Genomic DNA, 21,500 nt, shown 5'->3' with positions numbered 1-21,500 from the left:
GCTTGACACCTGTATAGCATTGTCAGTAGGTAGACGAGTACTGGGATGGGCTGAAGCTGCCATGTGGGCAGCATGGACAGCAGACAGAGATCCTGTTTAGGGTTTATTTGGGGCAGCCCAAACGGCAACCAAAGACGGCAACCAAAGACTGAACCCAAACGGCCACCAAAGACTGCCTTCATGGGCTGGCTGTGGGTTGGAAAGAGCCCAGCCATGAGCCCAAGCAGAGGGCACATGCACATGATCTGCAACAGTGCACAGCAGCAGCTGCAGGTAGAAAGGCTCTACACCCACTGTTGGGCGCTGATGACGTTAGTGGGGATGTCATAGTAGCTAGTAGCTAGTCCTTGCTATGCGTGATGGAGTCTATGGTTTTCAATCTTATGAGTGACTATTGTGAGATTGAAACTGCACTATGTTGTCTTTTTAGAGGATGAGTTTGGGAATGTTCCTGGAGTCATCTATGTATTAGCAGCTGAGAGGAAGGAAAGAGGGAGAAGTACAACCGGGGAGAGAGTGAGAGAGAGGAGTGACACAATAGATGCGGGTGTGAAGTGATGAGCCACACCACAAACTCATAGGTTTTATTAGGATTAGGTTTTTCACCCTATGACTGTCTTAAGACAGTCATAGGTGTCATATCTTTAATAAAGGGGTGGCAATGTGCCTTTACCCCAACAACCTCCCACCTAAAGGCCAATGTGCCTAAAGGGGAGAAAAGAATAAAAATTACAGCAATATACAGTTACTGTATACAAGACCATAAAATAAGAATGGTCTCATCCTAATCCCATGATGTGGCGGCAATGTGCAAACCACTCTGTAGGCAAGCTCTTAGTGAGCAAATCTGGAGCAAATCTGCAGGATTATCATCAGTATGCACTTTCACAAGCTCAAGTCGCTTGTCTTCCAGTACCTCCCTGATGAAATGATATTTCACATCTATGTGCTTGGTCTTTTGATGAAAGACCGGATTCTTTGCCAACATGATAGCACTCTGACTATCACAATGCAAAACTGGCCCGTAATGCCCAAATCTCCCACCAGCCGAGTAAGCCATATTGCTTCCTTGCAAGCTTCAGTGGCTGCAACATATTCAGCTTCAGTAGTTGACAGTGCAACGCATTTCTGCAACCGAGACACCCATGATATAGCACCTCCTGCAAATGTGAAAATATAACCGGTAGTAGACTTCCGGTTATCTGCATTCCCTGCATAGTCTGAATCTGTAAAACCATGCACCAATGCATCCTGCCTACCATAGCATATGCACAAGTCTTTGGTACCCTTGAGATACCTCAAGACACCTTTCACTGCTTCCCAGTGCCGCTTGCCTGGATTTGCCATATACCTGCTGATGACTCCCACCGCAAAAGTAATATCCGGACGAGTGGCAACCATGGCATACATCAAAGAACCAACTGCAGATGCATACGGAACCTTGGCCATTTCAGCCTTATCATCATCTGATCTGGGACTGCTGTCCTTACTGCTGAGTTTTAAATGTGGAGGCAACGGGGTACTAATAGCGGGGTACTAATAGACTTCCCCCCCTCCATTTTAAACCTCTGCAGTACTTTGTCAATGTACTCCTTCTGTGACAGAAACAAAAGTCCCTTGGACTTGTCACGAGTAATCCGCATGCCAAGAATATGGTTTGCATCACCCCAGTCTTTCATGTCAAAAGACTTATGCAGTTGTTTCTTTAAAGCACTAATCTCATGCTGAGATTTACTGGCAATCAGCATGTCATCCACATATAGAATGAGTAGCATCAAACTACCATCCTTTGCCCGTTTGGTGTACAAGCAATGATCGGTCTCACACCTATGATACCCTTGGGACTGCATGAAGGCATCAAACTTCTTGTACCATTCTCTTGGTGCCTGCTTGAGTCCATAGAAGCTCCTCTTGAGCTTACACACAAGCTGCTCTTTCCCTTTAACAGCATATCCCTCTGGCTGACTCATATAGATCTCATCATGGAGATCTCCGTGAAGAAAAGCAGTCTTCACATCCATCTGACATAAATCCATGTCCTCATGAGCAACAAGAGCTAACACCGCTCTCAAAGTAGTCATCTTGACTACAGGAGAAAAGATCTCATCAAAGTCAATGCCCTTCTCCTGCTTAAATCCCTTGGCAACCAATCTGGCCTTATACCTCGGTAAAGCATTTGAATCCACTTTGACTTTGTAAACCCACTTGCATGGCAAAACCTTTCTGCCTGCAGGTAGCTGCACCAAGTCCCATGTATCATTTTGAAGTAGGGAGTCCATTTCTGACTGCATGGCTTTCTCCCACTTCTTTTTCTCTGTTCTTCCCATAGCTTCCTTGAAGCTGGAAGGCTCACCACAATCTGCCAGCATAATAAAATCAGCCACATTATTGGCTCCTGGAACAAACCTGGCAGGAGGCCGTTGTACACGGGTGCTCCTCCTAACAAAATGTTCCGGATTAGGCTGCTGTCTAGCCTGTTCGTCATGCATGACGGGTGGCTGTACCACCATATCTGGCTGTTCCACAGCCCCATTTGCTGGCATATTCAGTGGTGCATCATTGGCAAAATTATCTGGCTGATTTTCAGCCTGTATACCCTTTTGCACAGGGTTATCTGCAGCAGCCTGCTGCTGCATATTAAGGGGCATTCTTTGCTGTCCGACATCATCATAAACAACCCTCCTGTATTCCACAGGTTGCACGGGTTCTTTGTGTACACTATCCTCTTTAAAGATGACATCATTGCTGCGTATAATCTTCCGTTTAACGGGATCCCATAACCTGTACCCCATTTCACCTTCGTCACCATAACCCATAAAGATGCATCTGGAAGACTTTGGCTCCAGTTTGGTGCGCAGTTCTTTGCGTATATAAGCAAAGCACTCGCAGCCAAACACACGTAAGTGCTTATATGAAGGTGGCTTGCCAGACCACACCTCTTCTGGCACTTTCAACTCCAAAGCCTTGTTAGGCGACCTGTTGATTATGTGAGCTGCTGTTTGCACGGCTTTTGCCCAAAAGCCATGGGGCAATGCAGCATAAGACAACATACATCGAACCTTCTCCTGAATAGTTCGATTCATCCGCTCACTTACACCATTTTGAGATGCATTATGAGGGGCTGTGAGTTCCTGTTTAATGCCCTTAGCTACGCAAAACTCTACAAAAACATTTGACACATACTCACCCCCATTATCGGATCTGAGGCATTTCAGCCTGCGACCTGTCCGATTCTCAACCTGAGCGACAAACTTCTTGAAAGCATCTAAGGCAGCGCTCTTATGCTTCAAGAAATAGACCCACACTTTGCGTGTGGCATCATCAATAAAAGTAATGAAATACTTTGCACCCCCTAGTGATAACTGTGGCATCTCACACAAATCAGTGTGCACTAGATCAAGCGGTGCTCTATTTTGGGGAGTTCTCCTCTTATGAGGAGTCATAGAATGCTTGCCAAATATGCAATGATCACAAGTAGGCAAATCTGAAAATGAAAGAGACGGCAGATAACCCAAACGTGACAGTTCTTGCATTCCTTTAACGGACATGTGTCCCAACCGGCTATGCCACAATGAAACCTTTGGCAGCTCGGTTATGGTAACAACATGATTACCTACACTGGAAACATAAAGAGGGTACAAGGTATCACTCTTAAAACCCTCAGCCACTACAACCTAGCCATCCGGTATCAACCATTTGGAATCCCCAAATGTGGTGTGGTAACCATTGTCATCCAACAAGCTAGTGCTAATCAGATTTTTCTTGATTTGCGGCACATGGCGAACACCATCAAGCATAAATATGCGTCCATCAGGGAATACTATGTGTATACTGCCAATCCCTGCAATCTGACATGCATAGTTGTTCCCAAGGTGAACAACTCCATGAGTACCTGTGTAGGAAGTAAACCACTCCCTATGAGGAGTAACATGAAAAGAAGCACCTGAATCCAAGAGCCAGGTGTGCATGTCATGGCCATCAATAACCAAAGTATGTGCGATACAGCAGAAGAGCATAGAACATCATGTCTGTCACTGTCACTGTCCTCTGCTGCAACATTCACTGCATCCAAGTCATCTACCTTGGCCTTGCCTTTGCCTTTGCTTCCACTGCCTGCATCCTTTGCCTCAGCCTTCTTGGCTTTCTGATCCCGTATAAACTTGAAGCACTTAGACTTCACATGTCCCTTCTTGCCACAATAAAAGCATTCAATATCCTTTTTGCCACGGGACTGACTGCGGGATTTGGACTTACTAGCAGATCTCCCCTTCTGCTGAGTCCTGCCTCTTTCCTATACTTGCAAAGCATTTGAAGACTTGCTGCCCGCATTATTCTTCCTGCTCATCTCCTCCATGAGGGGAGAGCTCTCTACATCAGCATATATAAGAGTGACATTGGAATTAGACAGGGTGGTCTTGAAAGTTTCCCTACTCTCAGGGAGGGTACACAACAAGAAAGTAGCCTTGAACTCCTCATCAAGGTTCAACCCCTGTGCAATCAGCTGTGTAAAGATGGCATTGAACTCACTCAAGTGTGAGGTCATAGCTGTACCTTCCTTCATGCGAAGATCAATCAGCTTCTTCAACCAATACACCTTACTGGCTGAACTCTTTTGGGCATACAACTCTGCTAGCCTCTGCCATACGCCATAAGAGGTCTTTTCAGCCTGAACATTGTACACAAGAGAATCACTGAGAGTAAGCATGATAGCAGCCCTCGCGGACAAATCTAGCTCCTCCCACTCATCATCTGACATCCTAGATGGCTCGACACCCTTCACCCTTATGGGCTTAGAAATCTTCTTAAGCAGAAGTACATTCAAACACTGTTCTGCCCATAATGCATAATTGTGTGCCCCTTCCAATTTCTTTATGTTCAGAATTGATGATTCACTTCCCCCTGATGCCATATCAGATAAGGAAAGTACCTGACTCCCTGTAAGTGAAAAAGGACTGAATAAAATTCTGATTTCTCAGAAAAAAAAAACCTGCTCTATCAAGAGCCAAGAGCACTCACAATAGTGCTGTTTTTACTGTCAAAAAATCTGCAGCAAAACAGAAAAAATTTCCCTCCAGTTACTGTACCTTCTGACACACTGTACCGTGCTCAAATAGGCATAAAACAGTAATTTCAGAATGCTGCAGCTGTTCCACAAGTGCTTTAACAGTGCATCATCAGTTGACGAAGCACAAAGCACTGCTGTCCTGATCACTTCTCCCACCTCAGATGAGGTATTGCACTGATTTTATATGCATAAACCACTTGTCATACACTGTTTTGTTCACTGAAAAAGAGGCTCGAGACACTTCAGCCTGTCACAAACCTGCAACAGAAAATGGGACAAATCCCAAGCAATCACCCTTCTGCCAAGGGGATAAAAGGCATCTGAAGGTCTCAAACAGTAACCCAAGTGCTCTCAAGCAAAATCTGGGCAAAAGCCACTTGATTTGACACCCGTACCAAGTGAAAAACACCTCAACACTGAGGTAGCATACAAAATGCAGCGCTCTCCTGGCACTTTCACCTGACAATGCAATGCATAAACAGCCCTGTGTACACAATAACAACACAGATCCCAACGTACAAACACTGAAGAGAAAATCTTTTGAGCACTGTCAATGATGGACAGTTAGGGACCGAGTAAAACTCGATGCGTCCTGGCCAAGCGTGGCTCAACTGAGATTTTCCAAGGTGTCGTACACAAAATGTGACCTGCAGAAATGTCACTGAATACGCTGCGGAAACAAGACCAATGTGGGCTCCCTGGCTCCACACTGCCTCAAGGCATACACTGCATAAGCTTCCAGGCAAAAGCCCTTTGAAAATGTCACCCAAAAGCTGAGATTTGCACTTAGCAAAAGCATAAAAGCCCTTTGCAAAATCAAGGCATTACCTTCCCGAAACAAGATAACTGTGCAACCACCACACACTGTGGTACTAGTCACCTCAAGCACGAGGGACACAAGGGTACTTACTGTACCTTCAACACAGAGTTTTAAGAACTGAACAGCTGGGAATGCTCTCTCTTTTTCTTCTTTCCCCAAAGAAAAACTGCTGTACTTTCTGTACCTGTGTACTTGTGCAGGGTACCACTGTACCTGCTGTACCTGTGCAGGGTACGAAATTCCAAAACAAAGAGAAAAAAAAAATTCGAAATGCTCTTCCTTGACGAAAAAATTCCTGACGCAGCTCCCTGTACGTACGGCGGCGTCCGTATAGTACGGACGCTTGTACGGTGTCCGTACGGAGGTACGGACGGCCGTACGTCCGTACACGCGCGCGCCTGCACGCCGCCCTGTTCGAGGCCCTGAGGCTACCTGGGTGCGCACCAGGCAGCTGCTGTTGCAGCTGCTGGCGCTGCTCCGCGCCGCCCTGTTCAGCCCGCACGCGCGCTGTCGCCCGCGCTACTGTCCTCGCTATCCCGCTGAAGCCCGCGCTGCCTGCGCAATGCCAAGCTCCGCCCACGCCGCCTGCACGCTGCTGAGGGCACGAGTCCCGAGGGGACAAGGTGGGGTAGAGGGAGTGGTAGGCAGGAGTGAGGAGGGAGAGATGATGGCTCTGATACCAGTTGAGAGGAAGGAAAGAGGGAGAAGTACAACCGGGGAGAGAGTGAGAGAGAGGAGTGACACAATAGATGCGGGTGTGAAGTGATGAGCCACACCACAAACTCATAGGTTTTATTAGGATTAGGTTTTTCACCCTATGACTGTCTTAAGACAGTCATAGGTGTCATATCTTTAATAAAGGGGTGGCAATGTGCCTTTACCCCAGCAGCAGCAGCAGCAGGTAGAAAGGGCTGCGCGATTTCCTGGTCAATAGCAGGAGCAGGATCTGGTACAGGTGGGAACATATATCTGGAGCAGTACAGAAGCCTGTACGGCAGCAGTGGGGCAGGGCTGCCAGAGGTGGGCAGCACCAGCAGCAGCCAACACTGACTGCTAGGGGCTGCTTTTATAGACCCACAAGTAGTTGGCAGACTGCTGACAGACCCAGTCAGGTCAGATCTGTTTGGTAGTCTGCTGACCAGGTTGGCTGGTCTGCAGGATCAGTCGGCCAGTTTGGCCAAGATTTTCCTATAAATAGGGCTTTCATTGGCAGCACACCCAGGTGCTTAACTACTCAATGCAGCAGAGCATAAGGTGGTGCAGCAACGGGAGCTTTGTCTGCAGTACACATCAGCACATATCTTTGCAAGAGTCTGTAGCCTTTGAGCAGTTACTGAATCTACACAGAGGCATGTGGCACAAGAGGAGTTACATACAGAGGGTGCATCAAACAGAGCCTTATATTGGTTCCTTACCTCAGGGATTGTTTCTAGAGGTGTGGTACATATGTTGGCAACTTTTTGTACTCGATGTTAACCTATATATCCATTCTGTCTCAGCTGTACATCTGAGTTCTCTTTCAGATCTGAGTTGCCTTCTTTACATTTAAGTAAATACATGTATTTGAGTTGTGTTTCCACAAAAGTATCTTGTGATCTCGGGGTGAATCTTCCGCTGCATAGGAGTGTTGGCCTTAAGAAGCAATCTCTCTCTACTTTTCTACCAAGAACTGGACTAAGAGGGAGGATTCCAGAGCAGCTAAAAAAAGGAGGTCCCAACAAGGAGGTCTCATGGCTTAAGGAACATGCTAGCTCATAGAAAAAGAATCCGTGGTTGGGTGGTTATGCGAGAGAGTGCCCTCGTATTGATTGGGAGTCTATCATTGTATCAGAGCCACAAGGAACTTGATGTGCTACACTGCATTTAATTTGTTAAAAAAATTCTGACTCTTTCAAAGTTAACATTGTCTCACACTATTGACTCAGAAATGAATGTGTACTTTTGAAACTCGTTTATGTAAAATCATAGATTTTGTACTCCAAGGGAAAAATCTGCACTTTTTAAGTAATGGTCAGCTTGCATTGCTCCCCAAGGTGTGCTATTTGCATAAATTTATTTAGCCATTTTTTTGTTGTGGAAGCTTAGTGCTGGTCTTTAATTGCAGACAGGGACAACTATGGCCGATCAAATGGATCTCTTGAGAGAGCAAGTCAAGATGCTTGCGGGTGAGGTTGCACTGTGCACAAGCTCTTTTAAGAGATTAACAGAGCAAGCCGCAAATAATCCAGATGATAGTCAGCTACAAGTAGGTTGCCTTCTCTATAACGGCCATGGAGAGTTTTATCAAATAGTGGTCCAATTTAGTAGTTCTCGTGACCATGGATGTCCAGGTTGCTTTGATTGTTCATGTAAATAAATTTTCTAAATTTTCCTGCCTTGGTATTTTACAGGCACAGATGCAGAAATTGAAGAATGAAATTCAAGAGAAGAAAAGGCAGATGCGTCTCCTAGAGCAACGCATGGTTGGTAGTGGAGAAGCTGCACAAAACAATATTGCTCCGTTTGAGTTGTCCCAGGTCCCCCCCCCTCTTCCCCTTCTCTCCTTGAAGATACAGTTGTTTTGGGACAACTTCACGAAGCAATGTCTGGCCCCTGCTCTCGTGTGTGCACATTTACCCACTCCTTACTGAGCTATTGGGGGGAGAAAAAAGCAATAGGCTAGAGGGGGTGAAGGGAGAATAATGGGGTGGTGAGTGGTGGTGTTTGCAGCTTGCAACATATAAATATAAAAAATTTTTAGGCAAAGAATTGATGCAGCATTGAAGGTATGATGTGTGTTATTTAAGCAGCGATACACTGAGCATATGACAGAGGAAAATCCAATATGAAAAACCGTAGCTTCTAGGTTTGCATAGTATCATCACTCCCAATACCTGAAGTTGTAGCTCTACATTCAGAGTGTGTGAGAAATAATATTTGTTGTTGTCTTTACTCTGTCATTTGTTGAAGTTTTTATTATGTACAAAGAGTTAAAGAAACCGTGAATTTACAAAAGACTTTGGGGCCAACCACACCAAAGGCTAACCAAAAGAAAAATTTTAATGTGCATTTCACATACAGACCATCTCGAAGCTGGCAGGCCAACTGAATGAGAAGTCGTTTGAACTGGAGGTACATAGAACTTTCTAAGCTCTTATGTTTGCTCACTGTCTTGCCTAACAAGATGCAAAGAATGAAATGAAACATGCTTTACTGATTGCAGTCATTTGTGAAGATTAGCTTCTACAAGGTCTGATCAGTTTTTACATTTATTGTGAAGATCAAAAGTGCAGACAACAGGATTCTTCAAGAGCAGTTGCAAGCAAAGGTAAACATTGGCAACCCAAATCGGGCCTCTTATTCATGTTCAGATGTAGAGACTGCTTGCTTGTTTTTCTTTAAGGAAACTCAATTGACCTGCACCGCTGCACCTTTTACATAAAATTTTCCCTAAAGGGTCCATTAGCCTGTACAGACGCTTTTGTGCTCAACAGGGTCATGATTTATTTCCTTGGAACATGCAGATAAGTATATATAGGATCTATGAAATAGAGAAACAGTTTAGCCAACACCTAAAGGCTGTTTGGAATGCGTGAAAACTGTTGTAAAGTGCTTGACAGGTTTGTGAGAGTTACATTTTAGGGATGGACCAAAACATTACTTGCCTCTAGGAGATGCTTAGGAATATCACAAACCATTACAAAATCAATTTGACATTATTCAAGAGTGCTGGATGTGAGAGCCCCTTGTAGAAAAATAGGCTTATATATAAATATTCTACAGGGCATGGATGGGCCTACTTCACCATGAACGGTAAAAGAAACTATGTAATGACCTCGGTGAAATTCATTCTTGAGATTGGTTGATCGTAAGGTCCATGTAGACATACATGATCTATGGGATCCAGCTCTTAGGAGAGACCCTGTCAAAAGGTGCCAAGTGATTGAGTTGGAATATAAATGGACCTATTGAACAAAATCTAATCCACCACAGCTTATGCGAGTGCATTCATCTGCATGGGCACCTGTGCGCGTGTACATGAATGCATTCTTGCCCATACAGCGGAATATCACCCTTAGGATTGGTCAAAAGCATTGTGGCTCATTATCTTCCAAACCACCGAGTCTTTCCACAATGTAGGAGCATGGCATCTTTGTTTTCTGCAATTTTATGCAATCTTTAGTAACATTTTGTCTGGTCTCCACTCGCCTCTGCCTAGCGTTCCAAGGGATCTCTGACACTGGTATGATGCCCTCTTCTCTATTTCATGGCTCTGGCCCATTGGTGGAGACCAAATGCAAGGGCCTTGACTTTACAAGTTGCAGGAAAAATCTGCTTCAAAAGCATCAAATATATGCTCGGATGCCCACCAAGGTATGTTGTAAACTCCATTTGGAAGGATCAGTCTTTTGCCAAATATGGGCATGATAATGGAAATCGTGCACCTTCCAGCTCACAGTGTGCAACTTATGGAGAGGTTTTGAGCATGACTTAGAGACCCTCTGGCCATGAAGAAGCTTTTAATCTGCTGGATTTCAAGGGGGTTTTGGAGGGAGAATAGTTGAACCTTGTTTGATAAACCAAACCATTAATACCAAATTGGTGTCTTTGAACTGCCTAGCCACATGAGTCAAGGTTCAGACTTGGGAAGGCCCAATTGTGGTGGTGTGTGGGTCTAGTTGCATTATTATCAGCATGCGTCCCACATTAATCCTTCCCCTTGTAAACATGATGGTCGAAAGTCTTTCAGCCTCCCTTGGCTTTACAGGAACCTCGACATTCCTACTTTGTCTCGTTTAAAGGCATCACCTCGTTTCCTGATGCTATAGATCATGCTGGTACTGTGCTCCCCTTTTCTCTAGCAGCCACTACATATGGATTGGGCTCTCATTATCGTCCTTTGTGGCAACAAACTACTTGCTTTCGCCTTTTGTTCTGATTCCTCCTTTGGAACTCCAGGACTGGCTGGAAGATTAGACTTTGACTTCTCCAGGTCCTCTTCTCGTCTTTGAGGCTATCTCAGATTACTGTATGTGCATTGTATAAAATCCTTTTGCCTCAACCTTGGGTTTCAGAGAGAGATGATTCTGTTTGGCGAATGCATCACCCAGCCAAGTGGTGGAGGAAAAGATTACAGCAAACTTTGGGCCTATAAAGTATCGCTTTGGCAACATGTTTTCTTTAGGCGAGTTGGACTTTATGGACATATAGGAATTGTAAAGTCTTTGGTGATTCTACTGACTATTTGGGTTTCATCCATCCAGACCGGAGTTTCATCTTTTCTTCGTTTGGGTTGGCTACTGGGCACTATGGACTTTATGGACACATAGGAATTGTAAAGTCTTTGGTAATCCTACTTTCTCTCTGTTTGGCTTTTTTAGGCGTTCTCTGCAGCAATCTTTCTTTGATTGCTTGCAGACCCGCTGCATAGATTGTTGGGGTAAAGGCACATTGCCTACCCTTAATTAAAAGAATTAAAGATAGGATACCTATGACTGTCTTAAGACAGTCATAGGGTAAACCTAATCCTAATAAAACATAAGTGAGTTTGTGGTGTGGCTCACTTTTCACTTCACACCCACACTAGTGTGTCTCTCTCTGACTCTCACTCTCTTGCTCCCTTCCTTCTCTCTTCCCCCTCTCAACTGGTATCAGAGCCATCGAGCTGTCTCTCACTCTCCCTCAACCTCATCCTCATCCACACGTACGGACGTACGACCAGTTCCGTACTGCCGTACGTCGTTCGTACGACTGTACGGACTGACGGCGACGAACAGTGCGCAGGCTTTTTCGTCACGGGCTCGATAGCGTGGTCGCGGGTGTGTGCATCCCAAGCGGCGCGGTTTTTCGAGGGCATCAGAGAAGGCGTGGTTGCGGGCGCATTTCGGCGCAGATCTGCAGGCCTTTTTTTTTTTTTGAGCTGGTCGCTGGTCGGAGCTGGTCGCTGGTCACGGGTACCCGTACACATGAGCTGCTAGCTGCAGCTCGAGGCATCGCATCCAGCAAGCAGCCAGCTGCTGCATAGCAGCTGCTACTAGCTGCTAGGTCTTTGAGGAGAGCGTGGGCGTCGCGAGCCTGCTGCAGTACAGCAGCATAGCTGCTGTGTTATACAGCAGCTCTTACATCAGCTGTACGGACTGTCCGTACAGTCGTACGGACAGCTGTACAAAGGGTACGGACGACAGTCCACCTGTGTGCAGTCCATCTGCAGATACGCTGAGTTGGCGTCGAAACAGCAGGTACAGAAACAGCAGGACTTGGTGTTTTTTGCTACAAAGTCTTTTTTTTTGGGGGAAGCGCGTGCTACAAGAAGGACAGCAGTACAGCAGGAGTTTCTATGCATTTACTGAGTGAAAATCTCAGTTTTGGGTGATTTTATCAAAGGGCTTTTGCCTGGATGTGTATGCAGTATATGCCTTGAGGCAGTGTGTAGCCAGGGAGCACACATTTGCTTTATTTCCGCAGTGCATTTGGTGACATTTGTTGTAGGTCACATTCTTTGTACGCACTTTGAAAATCTCAGTTGAGCCACGCTTGGTCAGGGCGCATCGAGTTTACTCGGTCCCTAACTGCCCATCGTTGACAATGCTCAAAAGATTTTCTTCTTGGTGTCTGTACGTTGTGAGTTGTGTTGTTACCGAGTACACAGGGGCAGTCTATGCATTACACATTGTCAGGTATAAGTGTCAGAGAGATTTTATTTTGCATGCTACCTCAGTGTTGAGGTGTTCTCCACTTGATTCAGTTGTCAGATCAAGGGGCTTTTGCCCAAACTTTGTTTGATAGCACTTGGGATACTGACAGAGATCTTCAGATGCATTTTCTCCCCTTGGTATAAGGGTGATTGCTTGGGATTTATCCCATCTTCTGTTGCAGGCTTTGTAACAGGCTGAAGGATCTTTTTTTTTTTTTTTTTTTTTTTTTTTTTGGGATGTTTGTCAAGTGGTTTCTGCAATTTCAGTCAGTAACATACCTCATCTGAGGTGGGAGAAGTGATCAGTACAGTCAGTACACCAGTGTTTACAGCAGTGTTGGTGGTTTTGTCAGATAAGTATGCACTGTTAAGCTCTTGTTGAGCAGCAGCAGCAGTCTGAAATTACTGTTTTTATGCCTCTTTGAGCTCAGAACAGTTTGTTAGAAGGTACAGTATTTGCAGGGACATTTACTGTTTTGCTGCAGATTTTACTGACAGTAAAAACAGCACCTTTGAGAGTGCTTCTGGCTCTTGAATAGAGCAGGCTTTTCTGAGAAATCAGAACTTTTATTCAGTCTTTTTTTTACTTCCAGGGAGTCAGGTACTTTCCTCATCTGATATGGCATCAGGAGGAGGTGATTCTTCAATTCTGAACATAAAGAAACTGGAAGGAGCACATAACTATGCATTATGGGCAGAACAGTGCTTGAATGTTCTTCTGTTAAAGAAGATTGCTAAGCCCATAAGGGTAAAGGGTGTCAAGCCATCTGATATGGCAGCTGATGACTGGGAAGACCTTGATTTGTCCGCGAGGGCAGCTATCATGCTTACTATATCAGACACTCTTGTGTTCAATGTACAGGCTGAAAAGACCTCTTATGGTCTATGGCCAAGACTAGAGGAATTATATGCCCAAAAGAGCTCAGCCAGTAAGGTTTATTGGCTGAAGAAGCTGGTTGATCTTCGCATGAAGGAAGGTACAGCTATGACCTCACACTTGAGTGAGTTCAATGCTATCTTTACACAGCTGATTGCACAGGGGTTGAACCTTGATGAGGAGTTCAAGGCTACTTTCTTGTTGTGTACTCTTCCTGAGAGTTGGGACACTTTCAAGACCACCCTGTCAAACTCAAATGCCACTCTTATTTATGCTGATGTAGAGAGCTCTCTTCTTATGGAGGAGATGAGCAGGAAGAATAATGCGGGCAGCAAGTCTTCAAGTGCTTTGCAGGTACAGGACAGAGGCAGGACTCAGCAGAAGGGGAGATCTGCTAGTAAGTCCAAATCCCGTAGTCAGTCCCGTGGCAAAAAGGACATTGAATGCTTTTATTGTGGCAAGAAGGGACATGTGAAGTCGAAGTGCTTCAAGTTCATACGGGATCAGAAAGCCAAGAAGGCTGAAACAAAGGATGCAGGAAATGCAAGCAAAGGCAAAGGCAAGGCCAAGGCAGATGACTTGGATGCAGTGAATGTTGCAGCAGAGGACAGTGACAGTGACATACATGATGTTTTATGCTCTTCTGCTGTAATAGCACATGCTTTGGTTATTGATGGCCATGACATGCACACCTGGCTCTTGGATTCAGGTGCCTCTTTTCATGTTACACCTCATAGGGAGTGGTTTACTTCCTACACAGGTACTCATGGAGTTGTTCATCTTGGGAACAACTATGCATGTCAGATTGCAGGGATTGGCAGTATACAGATAGTACTTCCTGATGGACAGTCATTTATGCTTGATGGTGTTCGCCATGTGCCGCAAATCAAGAAAAATCTGATTAGCACTGGCTTATTGGATGACAGTGGTTACCACACCACATTTGGGGATTCCAAATGGGTGATTACTGATGGCCATACTGTAGTGGCTGAGGGTTTTAAGAGTGATACCTTGTACCCTCTTTATGTTTCCAGTGTGGGTAATCATGTTGTTGCCATAACCGAGCTGCCAAAGGTTTCATTGTGGCATAGCCGGTTGGGACACATGTCTGTTAAGGGAATGCAAGAACTGTCACGTTTGGGTTATCTGCCGCCTCTCTTTTTTTCAGATTTGCCTACTTGTGATCACTGTATTTTTGGCAAGCATTCTGTGACTCCTCATAGGAGGAGAACTCCCCAGAATAGAGCACCACTTGATCTAGTGCACACTGATTTGTGTGAGATGCCACAGTTATCACTAGGGGGTGCCAAATATTTTATTACTTTCATTGATGATGCCACACGTAAGGTGTGGGTCTATTTCTTGAAGCATAAGGGAGATGCCCTAGATGCTTTCAAGAGGTTTGTCGCTCAGGTTGAGAATCGGACAGGTCGTAGGCTGAAATGCCTCAGATCCGATAATGGGGGTGAGTATGTGTCACATGCTTTTGTGCAGTTTTGCCAAGCTAAGGGCATCAAACAGGAACTCACAGCCCCTCATAATGCATCTCAAAATGGTGCAAGTGAGCGGATGAATCGAACTGTTCAGGAGAAGGTTCGATGTATGTTGTCTTATGCTGCATTACCCCATGGCTTTTGGGCAGAAGCCGTGCAAACAGCAGTTCACATTATTAACAGGTCGCCAAACAAGGCTTTGGAGTTGAAAGTGTCAGAGGAGGTGTGGTCTGGCAAGCCACCCTCATATAAGCACTTACGTGTATTTGGCTGCGAGTGCTTTGCTCATGTACGCAAAGAACTACGCACCAAACTGGATCCAAAGTCTATCAGATGCATCTTTATGGGATATGGTGACGAAGGTGAAATGGGGTACAGGTTATGGGATCCCGTTAAACGGAAGATTATACGCAGCAATGATGTCATCTTTAAAGAAGATAGTGTACACAAGGAACCCGTGCAACCTGTGGAATACAGGAGGGTTATTTATGATGATGTTGGACAGCAAAGAATGCCCATTTATATGCAGCAGCAGCCTGCTGCAGATCACCCTGTTCAAGAGGGTATACAGGCTGGAAATCAGCCAAATAATTTTGCCAATGATGTACCACTGGATATGCCAGCAGATGGAGCTGTAGCACAGCCAGATATGGTGGTACAGCCACCTGTCATGCATGAAGAACAGGCTGGACAGCAGCCTAATCCGGAACATTTTGTTAGGAGGAGCTCCCGTGCACAACGGCCTCCTGCCAGGTTTGTTCCAGGAGCCAATAATGTGGCTGATTTTATCATGCTGACAGATTGTGGTGAGCCTTCCAGCTTCAAGGAAGCTATGGGAAGAGCAGAGAAAAAGAAGTGGGAGAAAGCCATGCAGTCAGAAGTGGACTCCCTACTTCAGAATGATACATGGGACTTGGTGCAGTTACCTGCAGGCAGAAAGGTTTTGCCATGCAAGTGGGTTTACAAAGTCAAAGTGGATTCAAATGCTTTACCTCGGTATAAGGCCAGATTGGTTGCCAAGGGATTTAAGCAGGAGAAGGGCATTGATTTTGATGAGATTTTTTCCCCTGTAGTCAAGATGACTACTTTGAGAGCAGTGTTAGCTCTTGTTGCTCATGATGACATGGATTTATGTCAGATGGATGTTAAGACAGCTTTTCTTCACGGAGATCTCCATGATGAGATCTATATGAGTCAGCCAGAGGGATATGCTGTTAAAGGGAAAGAGCAGCTTGTGTGTAAGCTCAAAAGGAGCTTGTATGGACTCAAGCAGGCACCAAGAGAATGGTACAAGAAGTTTGATGCCTTCATGCAGTCCCAAGGGTATCATCGGTGTGAGACCGATCATTGCTTATACACCAAACGGGCAAAGGATGGCAGTTTGATGCTACTCATTCTATATGTGGATGACATGCTTATTGCCAGTAAATCTCAGCATGAGATTAGTGCTTTGAAGAAACAACTGCATAAGTCTTTTGACATGAAAGACTTGGGTGATGCAAATCATATTCTTGGCATGCGTATTACTCGTGACAGGTCCAAGGGACTTTTGTTTCTGTCACAGAAAGAGTATATTGACAAAGTACTGCAGAGGTTTAAAATGGAGGGGGGGAAGTCCATTAGTACCCCGTTGCCTCCACATTTAAAACTCAGCAGTAAGGACAGCCCCAGATCAGATGATGATAAGGCTGAAATGGCCAAGGTTCCGTATGCATCTGCAGTTGGATCTTTGATGTATGCCATGGTTGCCACTCGTCCGGATATTGCTTTTGCGGTGGGAGTCATCAGCAGGTATATGGCAAATCCAGGCAAGCGGCATTGGGAAGCAGTGAAAGGTGTCTTGAGGTATCTCAAAGGTACCAAAGACTTATGCATATGCTATGGTAGGAAGGATGCATTGGTGCATGGTTTTACAGATTCAGACTATGCAGGGAATGCAGATAACCGGAAGTCTACTACCGGTTATATTTTCACATTTGCAGGAGGTGCTATATCATGGGTGTCTCGGTTGCAGAAATGCGTTGCACTGTCAACCACAGAAGCTGAATATGTTGCAGCCACTGAGGCTTGCAAGGAAGCAATATGGCTTACTCGGCTGGTGGGAGATTTGGGCATTACAGGTGACATGCCAGTTTTGCATTGTGATAGTCAGAGTGCTATCATGTTGGCAAAGAATCCGGTCTTTCATAAGAAGACCAAGCACATAGAAGTGAAATATCATTTCATCAGGGAAGTACTGGAAGACAAGCGTCTTGAGCTTGTGAAAGTACATACTGATGATAATCCTGCAGATTTGCTCACTAAGAGCTTGCCTACAGAGCGGTTTGCACATTGCCGCCACATCATGGGATTAGGATGAGACCATTCTTACTTTATGGTCTAGTATACAGTAACTGTATATTGCTGTAATTTTTATTCTTTTCTCCCCTTTAGGCACATTGGCCTTTAGGTGGGAGGTTGTTGGGGTAAAGGCACATTGCCTACCCTTAATTAAAAGAATTAAAGATAGGATACCTATGACTGTCTTAAGACAGTCATAGGGTAAACCTAATCCTAATAAAACATAAGTGAGTTTGTGGTGTGGCTCACTTTTCACTTCACACCCACACTAGTGTGTCTCTCTCTGACTCTCACTCTCTTGCTCCCTTCCTTCTCTCTTCCCCCTCTCATAGATCATGAGGTCTTTTTGGCATATACTGAAATTTTCAGTTGATGTAATTGTAGCACCTTGTTTTGAGGTTGCTACTCATATAATTTAATAAATCAAAGATTTCACAAAAAAAAAAGTGTGTGTGTGAGAGAGAGAGAGAGAGAGAGAGAGAGAGAGAGAGAGAGAAGTAGAATTTATCAACGTCCACGGGGGGCTAAAAATGACCCATGGGACCATCTCAATACAATGTAAAGAAAGTCTGCTAAAAAAGAGGGGTCAGGAATCTATGAGTTCCTGACGACATGTAAAAAGACGGGTGACAAAAGATCCCAATGTTGTCGGAGAGGCAGTAGAGAGAAGTGATGTCAATTGAGCAGAGTCCTCCAGTATCTGCTGGTTGTCCTCCCTGATGTGCATATCGAGGGCACTATAAAGCTACACGTGCTTCCGTCTCAACTGACTGCAAGTCGCAAAGAGTACAAACTCTGGCGTGTCTGGGTTGATGCATCCAAGCTCCCTTCTCTATAGCAAGCGTATGAGATCTGGTGCAAAACCTGGCTATATTTCTGCGATAGAGAAGGGGAATAGGTGTGCTAATGTAGGGCTGAGCAGAGGCCTCCATGGACATGTATGTAGACCAACATGAAGGGTTTATGTTGTCTTGACAATACTCCAGCTTTGTCCTCTTTTCATTTGTCAACCGGTGGGTCTGCAAAGTGCTCAGTAGGGACATTTGAAATTCTTGCATGGTGACCTTTTCAGGCGGCATGGTCAAGTACGCATCTACTTTCCATCGGCTGAACCATTTCCTTATGTCTGTTGCCCACCCTGTACAAATGATCTTACTTTTGTGATTCTTTTGAAGCTTTGTGCTGGCAGTCCATGCTCTATAAGGTAGTCTATCTGGTGGCATTTGCTGCACCTCTAGCAAATATTGCATAACTCTGATCAATGCATGAAATTCGATCGGCCTCCTACCTGTTTCCAATAGAAGCACCGAGTATGGGGTAGTGGGTTTGACACCAAAGTGCTTGCGTAGAAATGCTTTCTGCATTTTTTCAATCTCATTCCATGTAGATGCTGAAATACTGCCTCCCCATACTTCCACTCCATATTGTGAGGGAAAGAGAGAGGAAGTGGAACAATGGAGACAGAGAGAGGGAGACACAAGAAGTGTGGGTGTGTGAAAAATGTGTTGAGCCACACCACAAACTCAAGAGTTTTATTAGGATTAGGTATTCACCCTATGACTGTCTTAAGACAGTCATAGGGGTCATAACTTTTAAAGGGTGGCAATGTGCCTTTACCCCAACAACCTCCCACCTAAAGGCCAATGTGCCTAAAGGGGAGAAAAGAATAAAAATTACAGCAATATACAGTTACTGTATACAAGACCATAAAATAAGAATGGTCTCATCCTAATCCCATGATGTGGCGACAATGTGCAAACCGCTCTGTAGGCAGGCTCTTAGTGAGCAAATCTGCAGGATTATCATCAGTATGCACCTTCACAAGCTCAAGCCGCTTGTCTTCAAGTACCTCCCTGATGAAATGGTATTTCACATCTATGTGCTTGGTCTTCTGATGAAAGACCGGATTCTTTGCCAACATGATAGCACTCTGACTATCACAATGCAAAACTGGCATATCTCCTGTAATGCCCAAATCTCCCACCAGCCGAGTAAGCCATATTGCTTCCTTGCAAGCCTCAGTGGCTGCAACATATTCAGCTTCAGTGGTTGACAGTGCAATGCATTTCTGCAACCGAGACACCCATGATATAGCACCTCCTGCAAATGTGAAAATATAACCGGTAGTAGACTTCCGGTTATCTGCATTCCCTGCATAGTCTGAATCTGTAAAACCATGCACCAATGCATCTTGCCTACCATAGCATATGCACAAGTCTTTGGTACCCTTGAGATACCTCAACGCCTTTCACTGCTTCCCAGTGCCGCTTGCCTGGATTTGCCATATACCTGCTGATGACTCCTACCGCAAAAGCAATATCTGGACGAGTGGCAACCATGGCATACATCAAAGAACCAACTGCAGATGCATACGGAACCTTGGCCATCTCAGCCTTATCATCATTTGATCTGGGGCTGTCCTTACTGCTGAGTTTTAAATGTGGAGGCAATGGGGTACTAATAGACTTCCCCCCCTCCATTTTAAACCTCTGCAGTACTTTGTCAATGTACTCCTTCTGCGACAGAAACAAAAGTCCCTTGGACCTGTCACTTCCCTTGAGGCACAATAGAGGTCATCCTTAGGTCTTCATCATCTCTCCACAGTCGTGGGAGAGAGCTATCCACATCAACAAGAAACTCAGAAATATATACAAGTGACTCTTGTACCAACCAACCCTCGGCCAAGTCTTTCATGTCAAAAGACTTATGCAGTTGCTTCTTCAAAGCATTAATCTCCTGCTGAGATTTGCTGGCAATCAGCATGTCATCAACATATAGAATGAGTAGCATCAAACTGCCATCCTTTGCCCGTTTGGTGTACAAGCAGTGATCGGTCTCACACCTATGATACCCTTGGGACTGCATGAAGGCATCAAACTTCTTGTACCATTCTCTTGGCGCCTGCTTGACTCCATACAAGCTCCTCTTGAGCTTACACACAAGCTGCTCTTTCCCTTTAACAGCATATCCCTCTGGCTGACTCATGTAGATCTCATCATGGAGATCTCCGTGAAGAAAAGCAGTCTTCACATCCATCTGACATAAATCCATGTCCTCATGAGCAACAAGAGCTAACACTGCTCTCAAAGTAGTCATCTTGACTACAGGGGAAAAGATCTCATCAAAGTCAATGCCCTTCTCCTGCTTAAATCCCTTGGCAACCAATCTGGCCTTATACTTCGGTAAAGCATTTGAATCCACTTTGACTTTGTAAACCCACTTGCATGGCAAAACCTTTCTGCCTGCAGGTAGCTGCACCAAGTCCCATGTATCATTTTGAAGTAGGGAGTCCATTTCTGACTGCATGGCTTTCTCCCACTTCCTTTTCTCTGTTCTTCCCATAGCTTCCTTGAAGATGGAAGGCTCACCACAATCTGTCAGCATGATAAAATCAGCCACATTATTGGCTCCTGGAACAAACCTGTCAGGAGGCCGTTGTACACGGGTGCTCCTCCTAACAAAATGTTCCGGATTAGGCTGCTGTCTAGCCTGTTCGTCATGCATGACGGGTGGCTGTACCACCATATTTGGCTGTTCTACAGCGCCATTTGCTGGCATATCCAGTGGTGCATCATTGGCAAAATTGTCTGGCTGATTTTCAGCTTGTATACCCTCTTGGACAGGGTTATCTACAGCAGCCTGCTGCTGCATATTAATGGGCATTCTTTGCTGTCCAACATCATCATAAACAACCCTCCTGTATTCCACAGGTTGCACGGGTTCTTTGTGTACACAATCCTCTTTAAAGATGACGTCATTGCTGCGTATAATCTTCCGTTTGACAGGATCCCATAATCTGTACCCCATTTCACCTTCGTCACCGTAACCCATGAAGATGCATCTGAAAGACTTTGGCTCCAGTTTGGTGCGCAGTTCTTTGCGTATATGAGCAAAGCACTCGCAGCCCAACACACGTAAGTGCTTATATGAAGGTGGCTTGCCAGACCACACCTCCTCTGGCACTTTCAACTCCAAAGCCTTGTTCGGCGACCTGTTAATTAGGTGAACTGCTGTTTGCACGGCTTCTGCCCAAAAGCCATGGGGCAATGCAGCATAAGACAACATACATCGAACTTTCTCCTGAATAGTTCGATTCATCCGCTAACTCACACCATTTTGAGATGCATTATGAGGGGCTATGAGTTCCTGTTTAATGCCCTTAGCTTCGCAAAACTGTACAAAAGCATGTGACACATACTCACCCCCATTATCGGATTTGAGGCATTTCAGCC

The 21,500-nt window shown here is 45.1% G+C and overlaps 1 protein-coding gene across 4 annotated transcripts in view; it reads left to right on the top strand.

Annotated features, from left to right (window-relative positions):
• Positions 1-21,500, top strand: part of LOC147898142 (kinesin-like protein KIN-7E, chloroplastic) — a 77,557-nt gene that overhangs the window by 45,721 nt on the left and 10,336 nt on the right. For all 4 annotated transcript variants that reach the window (XR_015541494.1, XM_087378878.1, XM_087378877.1 and 1 more), the window contains exons 18-21: positions 7,990-8,130; positions 8,276-8,401; positions 8,946-8,996; positions 9,145-9,192. Coding sequence is in view for 3 of the 4 variants with exons in the window: in XM_087378878.1 (XP_087235004.1) it covers positions 7,990-8,130; positions 8,276-8,401; positions 8,946-8,996; positions 9,145-9,192 (366 nt within the window). In the remaining variant the exon portion in view is untranslated. The remainder of the gene's footprint in view (positions 1-7,989; positions 8,131-8,275; positions 8,402-8,945; positions 8,997-9,144; positions 9,193-21,500) is intronic.

This window comes from Dipteris shenzhenensis, chromosome 9 (assembly GCF_047967505.1).
Source record: "Dipteris shenzhenensis isolate YYH24624 ecotype China chromosome 9, Dip_SZ_1.0, whole genome shotgun sequence".
In the NCBI taxonomy this organism is placed as follows: Eukaryota; Viridiplantae; Streptophyta; class Polypodiopsida; order Gleicheniales; family Dipteridaceae; genus Dipteris; species Dipteris shenzhenensis.
This window is presented reverse-complemented; position numbering and strand designations above follow the sequence as displayed.